Genomic DNA, 12,257 nt, shown 5'->3' with positions numbered 1-12,257 from the left:
ATTTAAAGCACCTTGCCTTTTACAAACTTTAAAACAGATCAGATATAAAGGTTTAAACATCTGTGGTAGAAATCCATCTAAATACTATCAGAGTAAGCACTGAATTAGCCCAATTTTTGGTGTTATTGTTATAATTCCATGGCGTAAAGCCTGGCTCTCTGCCTTTTTTAATCTTCTACAAAGATGGCTCTCTGACTTTGTGCTTGATTCTTTTAATTGATGATTGATCTTTACTAGGATTTTCTCTAAAGCCACTGGAAAGGAAAGCCCTGTTTGTAAGATCAGCTTCTGAGGAAAAGCACCTGTCAAGCATGCCCATGGGGAACCTCTAAGTTGAATCAGGACACCCCAAGACCAAGTTCTCAGCACAAAGGAGATTTATTTGCCCCAGAGGGAGAGAGGTCAGGGATAAGGGACAAAGACAGAAGATGGATGAAGACGGACAAGGGTAAGGGAACAAGGGAGGGGGGGTAGAAACAGAAAGGGAGAAGGGAAGGGGTATTTGTCCTGGGATGACGACAAAAGACTGCCTCTGGATAGAGAGGAGACAGACATGGCTCATAGGTCAATGGTGGTTTATAAAGGTAAAGGGGGAAACCCTGTGTTAGGATGAGGTGTTTAATTTTTATTAGGCATGTTAATTAGGTGATCCAAAGGGAGCTTTTGATTGATGGACTTCAATACTTTGATAGCTGTACTTTGGTAGTCAGCCTCAGGAGGAAGAATTGGCCAATAAGGAAACGGATCTTGCGGGCTAGCTTCAGGAATGTAATCCAACAGTTTTTGGCAGTCAGAGAGAATGGGAAGAACAGGCCTACCAGAGCCATGTTTACTGGCTAGAGTCCCTTTTGGCAACAGATACCTATAAATATGGCCCAACAAAATACCATAAACTGACTTAAAACATTGTGAGGTGTTTGTTTGTATGTGGTTGTTACAATCGGACTGCATTATTTTCCAGCCAGAAGCAACGCAGTATCACAATATCAAATGGCTGGATACACAAGCATGTAGCCAAACTAGATAAACGGTGATTGGCACACTGAGGAGAAAAGCTGAAGAACATACTAATCACCTATTACCCATCTCTGAGCTCTCTGCTGCTAGTGGTCACAACTCTTGATTTATTGCACCATCACATGGTCTGGAAATGGATTATTGAGGCATACTTTAAGACCAACTGGTGAAGCTAGCCACCTGTTATTTGGGAAGTGTGGTGATTTGGATGAGATTGGCCCCATAGGCTCCTATGTTTGACTATGTGATTCCCAGTTGGTGGTACTGTTTGAGGAAGGATTAGGAGATGTGGTCTTGTTGGAAGAAGTGTGTCATTGAGGTCAGGCCTAGAAGTTCCAAAAGCCTCACACCATCATCGGTATGTCTGTCTTTCTTCCTCATGCTTATGGACTAAGATGTAAGCTCTGGCTTGTTCCTTTGCTCTGCCATCATGGACTCTAACCCCCTGAAACTGTAAGCTAAATTAAATGATTTCTTCTATAAGTTGCCTTGGCTGTGGAGTTTTATCACAGCAATAGAAGAGAGTTACTAAGACAGGAAGTTCTATTCCCTCAAACTCTAGGACAACCTCACTAAAACAGAACTGAACACTTATATTAGTGGATTTGTTTGAATGAGAATGAATAGGAACTGAACACTTGGTCTCCAGTTGGTAGTGCTGTCTGGGGAGATTTAGGAAGAATAGCATTGGAGAAAGTGCGTCACTGGAGGCGGGCTTTGAGAGTTCAGTGACTCCACACCATTTTTAGTTCACTCTCTGCTTGTAGTTAAGGATATGCGCTCTCAGCTTTCTGTTCCAGCTGTCTTCCCACTTGCTGCCATGCCTCTCTGCCAATATCGTAAGTCCAAATAAAATTGCTCCTCTGAAAGTTGCCTTCAACGTGCTTTACCACAGCAACAGAAAAGTAGTGAAGATAGTTAGCATTAATCAACAATACTTAGAGCAAGCCTCAAAGATGTAAAGGAACATGGCATGTTCATGGTAGCCTTCTCATGTCCAGGGGAAAGGCCTGCAGCTCTCACAACTAAGAAACCAAAACCAGAGGGAGACTCAGGATTTCATGAGCATACAGACTACAGGCAGGGTCAACTAAGAAGCCACACAATGCCTTAAGAGTCTAAATTTATTAAGTAAAACAAAATCAATGTGAGAGATACTACATTTGGCTTCGTTCCATTGTGGCCAATGTCCTTTTGCAGCATAGAAGACCCCAAGTGAAGAAGGTGCATGGTGGTGTTGGTGAGGGGACAGGGACAAAACCATTTCCAGTAATGAGAAAGCAGGCACCAGACAGCTCGTGGGAGTCAGCACCGGTAGACTCCATGTTCACTGACCAGGACTAACACTAGTAGAGCACAGGACTGTCAGGGAGGAGAGGCCAGAACATTCAGAGAACCAGGGACAGCAGGCTGGCTGGAGGGCAGCAGACAAGGCAGGTCCTCTTGATCACTTGGGGAACACGGTGACCACATCATAGCCCTCAGGTGGTGTAACCCGCTCCCGGGCATGCTTTTCACAATAAATCTGATCCTCGACGAAGAAATGGCCCTTCTGTTTCAAGTTGGTGCCACAGTCAGTGCACACGTAACATTCAGGGTGGCGGTGATGGTCCCTCAGCTTCACAAACACTCCTCTGTAGGAGGGAGGGAAAATGGGGCCGTATTAGTGACATGAGAGTCCTATGTTGTCCTTCCTGAGCTCAGATCTGGGGCTTCTCCAGAGGGCCCACAACAACGCTCTGGTTGTGAATGGGTCGAAGCCTCTCCCATGTCAACACAAGAGCTCTGCAGGTTCTGGTTGATCTGTTGACTTTACCACCAAGCTATGAAATGCCCATAATCTCCCACATTTCCATGGTTTGCCCAACCTCTAAGACCAGGGGAAGTCAATACTCACACAATGCCAGTTCCGCATTTGTCACACATGGGCAGCTTCTGAGCATTTCCAACTGATGCAGCCACTTTGGTGACTGGAGCTTTAACACTTCTGAATCCTGAGGGTTTGTTGGGATCCCCTGATGGGAGGAAAACACCCACATCAGCCAGCCAGTGAAAACTCAGTATCACTGAGCTCTCTTAGAACCACCTGTGAATCTCTATGTTCAAGCCAAGCCACAGCCGCTGGGATCAGACAGTCGGCGACTCGACTCTGTGCATTACTGGGCAAGTTGCTTAACCTTTTATGGTCTCTTAGTTTCCGTTTTGTAAAAAAAATAGGAGATGATTTTCCCCTTCACTGTTAAAACCCAATACAGAAGGCCCTCCTACAGTGCCTAGTCTACGATCGGCCCTCACAACACCAGTCACATAACACTCAACTCACACATGTGCAAACACTAACATCAACCAGCGATGTCACCAGGTCCAAGGCTGGGAAATCTTGCCATTGCCAAAGACCTTGGCTAATGGACATGAGCAAATGCAAGTCCAGAAATTTACGTGTGTGTCTTGGTCATGTCCCCACAGAGCTTCCGACCCATGCCATGAGAAGAGCAAGCCCCATTGGATGTCTCTACCTTGTCCAGGGACCTGGAATGAGAAGATTTGGGGTGCCACACCAAGCTGAGCCAGCACTAACCAATATCCCCCTACAGCATGAGTCACCTGATGCTAACACAATGGGAGGGTGAGTTTGAGGTGCTTTGCTGGTTTATGGAGAACAACCTAAGTATTTTGTCTTTTACTAAGACTTTTTTAAAGCATCCTGTACTTTCAACAGTCCTTCATAGCTACACATGGCAGTCTCTCAGGTTTCTCTCATTAGTACTGGGTCCTCTCACACAGGGAAGGCTCAGCATGTCCTCACCTCCATGGTCCCATATCCCAAAGCACAGGGGACATTCTTCCTTTCCTTTGGAAGAAGTCCACAATCCAAACTTCTGTAATTGTAGATTTTTTTATTAATTTGCTTATTTATTATAATGTTTTTATGCTTAGAATTCTTTTTGGTGGCTCAGTGTTTAAGAGCACTGCTTACTCTTCCGAACGACCCAGGTTCAATTCCTAGCATCCTTGTGGTGGCTCACAACTGTCTGTGACTCCAGTTCTAGGGGATCTGATGCCTTCTTCTAGTCTCCTTGGGCCCTGGGTACACATATAGCCATAGATATAAACACAGGAGAAACATTCATACACATAAATTTAATTTTAAAAATTACATGTATTTAGTGTGTATGTGTGTGCACCCACATATGTACAGGTATGTGCATGCCATGCTATGTGGAGGGAAGGTAGTTGACAGGACAACTTGTAGGACGTGGTTTTCTTCTTCTACCATGTGGGTTGTGGGGTTCAATCTCAGGTTTGGCAGAAAGCTCCTTTGTCTAATGAGCCATCTCACCAGCCCTAAAATGTCTGGAATTGAACTCAAGACCTCACACATGCTAGGAAAGTGCTCCACAGCTGAGCTAATTCCCAACCCATAACCGAGTGTTTTAATGGTCCCTACAGTTTGGTTTGGGATTGGTTTTGGTTTGTGGTTGTTTGTTTGATTGATTGATTGATTGATTGATTGACTGATTGATTATTGAGAGAAGCTCTCCCTATGTAGCCCTGACTGTCCTGGAACTGACAATGTAGAATGCACTCCACCTGCCTCTGCCTCCAAAGTGCTGGGATTAAAGGTGTAAATCACCACACTGGCCCCTTTAGCTTTCTATCAAAGGCAAAGTCTTCAACTCACCCAACCTCAGCCCTACATGAAGGCATCTCAGAGGGGCCAGAGCAAGCAGCTGCTCAAGGCATCCTGCCTCAAGCACAACAAACAGGCTCTCTCACTCTCTGCCTGAAGGGACTTGGCTGCCTGTCCTGTCTGACAGGTAGGAAAGAGCAGCACCTCTGCATACACAGACAGTGTAGAGAGGTTAACTGACTATAGAAGGACCAACTCAGCAAGGGCTGAGGTCTCAAATATAAGCCATCCTCTTCCCATAGCTTACTCAGTAAGCAGAAAAAGCACCCGGAAATAAGAGAAAGTGCAAACTGGTAGAAGGAGACAAGTTAGGGAGAGAGGTGAAATCCCTACTTGGTAGGAAAATCCACAACCATTCCTGGAACTAAGAGACTAGAATTGGGAGCATTGAAGGAGCTGTGTGCTGAAGCAGTCTTCATTCTCAGCCCTACAGCGCCACCTGCTGGCTCCAAGTTGTTTTTCTCTCACTTAAAAAGTCAACCCTAGAAATTGGAATTCTTTCCTTTGCAACTAGCTTACTGCTAGATTCCATACAACTACAAATATTCCCAAATGTCTCTTCTTCCAGGAAACCCTTCATGCAAGTTTTGTTTGTTTGTTTGTTTGTTTGTTTGTTTGTGAAGAGAAATGAGCTAAATAAAGTACAGCTGTTTCTCTACCCATTTCCCGGCTCCATTATCTTCCATGGTTCCACTGTGACTGCAGAATAAAGACCACGATCCTGACAATGGTAGTTCTCTAGAACCTGACCCCAGGTCATCTGAGGGCCCCGCAAGCCTTGACAGCAGCTAGCATGGAAGCCCTGACAGCAGCTAGCATGGAAGCCCTGACAGCAGCTAGCATGGAAGCCCTGACAGACAGCAGCTAGCATGAACCTAGCAGTTTGCAGACTCCAGCTCCAGCTTCTTCATCTGAGGGAGCCCCCAGCCACTACTGTTTCCTTCATGTATGTTGTCTCCTTCCACATCTCCACTCCTTCAAGATCTCCTTCTACTGACAGATGAGTGAACAAACAAAATGAGGAATATACAGATGATGGGATATGATTCTACTTCAAAAGGACCGGAAGGGGCTGACATGATGGTCCATAGGGTAAGCCTGAGAACAGTCCCCAGGACCCACATGGTCAAAGGGGAGAACCAACTCCCAGAAGCTGTCCATATGCCCACTCTTACACACGGACACACCACATACACATACACACATACACACACACACAAATAAATATGTAAATAAACAAATAAATGTGATAAAAAGTTTAAGGAAAGGATGTGTGCTATAACATGTACAGATGTTGCACTGAAGGAATGAGCCCGTCACAAAAAGGGAAAACTATGATTCCACTCACACAAGGTATTTGGAATAGACAGTAGTGCTGTGGTGGCCAGAGGCTGGAGCAGAGAATAGGGAGGTGGGGTTTAATGGGATCAGAGCTTCCATTGTACAAGACGAAGAGTTCTGAGGATGACAACAGTGATGGCAGCATCTCACACACACGTACGTGGTGTAACCGAACACTTAAAAGTGATTACCATGGGAAATGTTATGTTATGAGTATTTTACAGTTAAAACAATATTTATGCTTCTTTTGCCTACAAACTTTGTGATTTGTCGAGAGCAAGATGACCCCTGAGAAAGGCAGTGGATGAACTGCATTCAGAAGAACAAGCTGCTCTGGTGGAATTTCCTGAGGTTTATCACCAACTCTGCTCAAATCGATTGGGCGCCTAGCTGCACTGAGCATTTCACAAGCTTTCCCTGAACCCTTCCAACAGCCCTGTTGCGGTGGGCTGTGCTCAGGGGTTGCACGCAAACACTAGAGCTTAGAGGGACCAGCAACCTGCTTGAGGTCTCATGGCAGGTCACAGGGGGACCCTGGATGCTGGTGTTTCCACCCACAGACTTCTCTCTGCACCGCAGGCCTTTGCCAATCACAGCAGAACACATCTGAGTGCCTTATGAATATTAGCCAGTGATCTAGGCTTTGTCCATTCAACCTCAAGTGAAAACAGGCCTTTGGGCTCTCGCACAGAGCCTGCTCCATGTGATGAATGTTTGTCTAGAATTTATCCTGCTTCCTTAAGGGAAAACTTAGTGCAAGCCCACATCAGGAGACATGGAGCAACGATGAGCTGTGCCATCACCTTTTTAGCAAAATCCTGGGTTTGAGGCAAGAAAGCATCCAGTCTAAGAAATAAAAAAATAAAATAAAATAAAATCATAAACCCCAGATTACACAATTAGGTACAGCCCAGCAACTAGATTCCAGCCAATAAAAAGTGGAATGGTGGTGTGTATAATGATATATAAGTGTAATGGTAGTGTGTATAATAAAATATAAGTGGAATGGTAGTGTGTATACTGCAACACTAGTGGTCAACTTCTGGGAAGGAGATAGATGGAGCATCTGACAGGGGTTCTCCATTTAGATTTGACCCCTTCCTTCCTCCTGGTGCCTGGAAGTAAGGATGATGGCCGGAGCTCCAGATGCCAGTCAGGATAACTTCGAACAAGGGAGCTCTGGGTTTTGGTTACTGAGGCAGAAGATGAAAGGAGGTCTTGATGCTATAAACATGGATTCACATGTGCTTAGGTCCTCATGCATGAGCTCAGATGAGTTTTGTGGCACAGTCTGTGTCCTACTGAACTGAAGTAAGGACATTTACCTTAACTGAAATGTCCTTACTCAAGATGAAACCGCCTGCCCCTTCTCATGTGTTCTGACAGCGCTGTCATCCCTACAGGTTGGATCTCAAGTTGTTTGTCAAGCAGGCCTCATAGTGGGGTTTAAGCAATGTCTAGCTCACTTACTGCTAGTAGAACAACAATGTGCAGCATCAAAGAAGCACTTTGACTATACTTCCTTGTGGGTGTAAACTGTCCCTCTCTACAGAATCCACACCACTGAGGAGGAGGCCCAGTTATGGTACATTCAGGGACGTTACCCTTCCCAGGTATCTGTTCCTGAAGCACCTATAGGTGTTCACTGTGGGGAGATAAAGAGTGTAGATGGCACAGTGTCAGCTAGGTGCCTGAGTCTTAGGGAAGGGGGCAGAGTATGGAGGAGTAGACATCATAGGGACCAGAGAAGTATACAAAAGCAGTTCTCCAGAACAGGAGCAGGGGGGTGTAGCTGATATATTGTGTACCCTAATAAAGCTTTCCTGGGGATCAGAGAACAGAACAGCCACTAGATTAGACATAGAGGCCAGACAGTGGTGGCACACATGCCTTTAATCTTATCACTTGGGAGACAGAGATCCATCTGGATTTCTGTGAGTTCAAGGCCACACTGGGAACAGAGCCAGGGATGGTGGCACACACCTTTAATCCCAGCACTTGAGATCTCATGTCTTTGCTTGGGAAGGACACATGCCTTTAATCCCAGGAAGTGACGGCAGGAAGCAGAAAGGTATATAAGGCGTGAGGACCAGGAACTAGAAGCTTTTTAGCAGTAGTTCAGCTGAGATCCATTCGGGTGAGGACTCAGAGGCTTTCATTCTGAGGAAACAGAATCAGCTGAGGAGTTGGTGAGGTGAGGTTGGCTGTGGCTTGCTCTATTTCTCTGATCTCTCAGTTTTCACTCCAATACCTGGCTCTGGGTTTTGTATTAATAAGACCTTTTAAGATTCGTGTTACAAGGAGGTGTTGATGGAAGGTACCTGGGAGGTGACAAGTCTGAAGGCTTGCTAGGCAAAGCAGTTAGAGAAGAGAAAACCTTTCTGCCTGGTATCAGCCTCACAACATTCCTTAGCCACTGAACGGAGACCTCCCTTCTACCTAACTGAACGTCACTTCAGCATACATGGTTTGCAATCTCTCCAAGGAGAGCTGTCTCCTGAGACCAGCAGAAGCATCAGAACTCATGCACAAACAAGCAAAGCTGGTGCCTCCCGATGAAGTGCCAGCATCTATAACAATGATGGACTGCTGACTCTGTGCACACAGGGATGGCTGTTTTACACACTTTGTGATTTCTGAGCCTGGAGCATAGTTCAGAAACTAGCCAAGAGTTGAGGATGTGGTTACCCAGGGGCCTCCACGATGAGGAAAGGCCATCTGTCCTAAAGCAAGAGCAAACCTGGGGGCCCCATGGGGAAGGAAGACTTCCAGCTTCATTGGCCTAACAGATCCATTTCCTTCTGTGGCCTCCACATGCTCTTCTTCATCTGTCACCTTGGGAGCAAGGTATGTGAATTAAAACAGCCAATGGAGCCGGGCGGCAGTGGTGCATGCCTTTAATCCCAGCACTTGGGAGGCAGAGGCAGACAGATCTCTGTGAGTTCAAGGCCAGCCTGGTCTACAGAGCGAGATTCAGGACAGGCACCAAAGCTACACAGAGAAACTCTGTCTCAAAAATAAATAAATAAATAAATAAATAAATAAATAAATAAATAAATAAAACAGCCAAGAGACAGACCAACAGAATCTCACAAAGGTCACACTCACTACAACCTCAGCTCTCTAATGTATGTATGGCAGGAAACAGATGGCCAGGCACAAAGCTGCTTCAATAAAGCCTACATGCCACAAAGGGGTTGATATCTAGAATATACAATAAACTAAAAATATTGAACACCAAAAACAAAACCCCCATCATCTAATCAATCAATGAGCCAAAGTGCAGATGGCCAATAGGACATGAAACAGTCAGTGCTCAGCATCCTTGGTCATCAGGGAAATGAAGATTCAAACTGCACTGAGACTGCATCCCACCCCTCTCAGAATGGCTGTCTATAAAAGCAAGCAACAACAAACGCCAGCAAGGATGTGGGGTACAAAGGCACCCTCATACACTGCTTGTGGGAATGTGAACTGAGGCAGCCACTAGGGAAATCAGTATGGAAGCTCCTCAAAAAACTAAAAAGAAAACGTATGATCCAGCTATACCACTTATAGAAATATATGCTGTGGGATGTTCTGTATGTTAAATGTGTTGCTCTGATTGGTTAGTAAATAAAACACTGATTGGCCAGTAGCCAGGCAGGAAGTATAGGAAGGACAAGCAGAGAAGAGAATTCTGGGAAGTGGAAGGCTGAGGCAGGAAGACACTGCCAGCCGCCATGATGACAAGCAACATGTTAAGATACCGGTAAGCCACAAGCCACGTGGTGAGGTATAGATTTATAGAAATGGGTTAATTTACGATATAAGAACAGTTAGCAAGAAGCCTGCCATGGCCATACAGTTTGTAAGCAATATAAGTCTCTGTGTGTTTACTTGGTTGGGTCTGAGCGGCTGTGGAACTGGTGGGTGAGAGAGATTTGTCCTGACTGTGGGCCAGGCAGGGAAACACAAGCTACAAATATACCCTAAGGAACCTAGGTCAGCATAACCTGATCATCCATGTTTATTTTGTAACACTCTATGCAATCAATAACCAACTTATAGAGTCAACCGAAATGCCCATTAACAGATAGCTGGGTAAAGAAAATATGGTACATATGACCAACTAATGTGTGTAAGGGCAGGAGAAGTTAATAAAGTCAAAGTATGTGATGTACTTGAATGAAAATGTCATATAAAACCCATCATTTTGTACAATGAATCTATAACAACATAAAATAGGGGCTGGAGATACGGCTCAGTGCCTAAGAGCTCTGGCTACTCTTGCAGAGGACCAAGTTCAGTTCCCAGTACCCATATGGTAACTCAAAACGACTTCCTATAACTCTAGTTCCAGGAGATCCAACACCCATTCTTGCCTCCACAATCACCCATACACACATACACATACATAAATAAAATAAATCTCTTTTTAAAAGTTAAAACATTTGAAAAGACTGAACAACCAGGGCTAGTTCAGTAGTTAAAAGCAATTGTTGCTCTTGCAGAGGACCTGGGTTCAGTTCCCGGCACCCACATGGTGACTCACCACTCTTAACTACAGCTCTCTTTTAGCCTCTGCAGATACTTCATGCATATAGTAAACAGACATATGTACAGGCAAAGCAACCATACTTTAAAATATTTATTTCATTTTATTTTACAAGCAAAGGCTGAGCCAGAAAGTATAATCCAGAGGGGGCACTCTTGTCCCATCCCCTACTACCAACACTCCCATCCACTCCTAACCCAGTAACCCTTCACCCCAAGTGCTGGAAATGGAACCCAGGGCTTTATGCATATTACGTAGGTTCTACAACTGATCTGCATCTGAGTCCTCTCCCCCTCTCCCCTGCTCCTGTTTTCCATACATGTTTTGCAATCTAAAAAAGGTCAATGCCAACGCAGAAGCGGTGGTGTGTGCTCATATAACTCCAGACTCGGGGAAGGATGGCAAGCTCTAGGCTGCACAGCAGGACCCAGCCTTCCACAACAAGCTGTGCTGGCTCCACCTCCTGGGAGCTGTGCTCCCCTGTGTTCTCCAGTGAGACTCCCCACAGCGCCCCTTACCTTTCCCATCCGACTCCAGGATCTCCTGCAGAAGCAGGAAGGAGGTGGACTGTTTGGGGGGCTCGTTTAACTCCTGCTTCTCCTGAAGCATCTTGTAAACTTCAGATTCCTTGTCGATGATGAGGCTGCCTGAAGGATGAGGCTGATCCAAGCTAAGAAGAATGTTTGGAAATCCATTAGGACAAGGGTCAAAAGTTAGGCTCCGAACTCCACCAGGCACTCCCTTCTAAGCAAACACGCACTGATTGAAAGAATGAACAGTGATTATCCCATGTCTCAAGCCCTCTTGACAATGTTATAAGGGATGCTGGTAGGCAGAGCTGGCTGCCACTTTACTACAGTAAGAGGCCATTTTCCCAAATAGTCTCTGTAATTCAATTACACTTTGGCCAACTCCCACAGATGGGGAATTCTTCCCTTCTTTTTAAATTACATAATCAACATTACGTCAAGAGAAAATTTCAAAGAGGAAAAATTTCAATCACAACTTGACCACTAAAGCTCAGCTGGGTCTCCTGAGGGGGCAGGGGGGTGCACATGAATTCCTTTTCATTCCCCCACGTCAACATGCTTTTCGTGCCTCCAGACGTTCCTCATCATTCAGAATGGCACTTAGGCTTCTGCGCCCCTAGCTGGAGGCAGCAGTCTTGACCCACCCCATTCCCAGGGGCTGCCAGAAGAAGGAAAAGTCCACGGGCTTGGCTTTGCTATGTAAAGGGTCAGACCCCCGGGAAGAGGCAAGCCAGGCCTCGCCTCCCACTCCTTCCTCCTGTCACTCGGCGGCGTACCCCAGGACAAGCTGAGGCAGGCAGTGTGGTGAGGAGGATGGCGGGAGGGAGGGAGCCTTCGATTGCAGACTGTCCTGAGCCTGACTCTTCCCAGCTCCCCTGAATGACCAAGCCACACTGTGGACTACCAGCAAGACCTACCAGCTGACCTGTCCCTCTACGGCCGTGGTCAGCCTTGGAACAGTTATATTTTCTTTTTTGTTGTTGTTGCTGGTTTTTGTTTGTTTGTTTGTTTGTTTTTGTTTTTTCGAGACAGGGTTTCTCTGTGAAACTGTCCTGGCTGTCCTGGAACTCACTCTGTAGACCTGGCTGGCCTCGAACTCACAAAGATCCATCTGCCTCTGCCTCCCGAGTACTGGGATTAA

General features: G+C 45.7%; 1 protein-coding gene across 1 annotated transcript in view; it reads right to left on the bottom strand.

Annotated features, from left to right (window-relative positions):
* Positions 1-2,127: 2,127 nt before the first annotated feature.
* The window catches only part of Pdlim1 (PDZ and LIM domain 1), a 45,768-nt gene continuing 35,638 nt past the window's right edge, over positions 2,128-12,257 (bottom strand). The window contains exons 5-7 of the mRNA XM_059258383.1: positions 11,105-11,256; positions 2,915-3,032; positions 2,128-2,651 (exon numbers count right to left, since the gene is read on the bottom strand). Of these exons, the coding sequence (XP_059114366.1) occupies positions 2,465-2,651; positions 2,915-3,032; positions 11,105-11,256 (457 nt within the window). The 3' untranslated portion in view covers positions 2,128-2,464. The remainder of the gene's footprint in view (positions 2,652-2,914; positions 3,033-11,104; positions 11,257-12,257) is intronic.

Source organism: Peromyscus eremicus, chromosome 1, assembly GCF_949786415.1.
Source record: "Peromyscus eremicus chromosome 1, PerEre_H2_v1, whole genome shotgun sequence".
In the NCBI taxonomy this organism is placed as follows: domain Eukaryota; kingdom Metazoa; phylum Chordata; class Mammalia; order Rodentia; family Cricetidae; genus Peromyscus; species Peromyscus eremicus.
The sequence above is the reverse complement of the archived record's forward strand: the minus strand, read 5'-3'. Positions and strand labels throughout refer to the sequence as shown.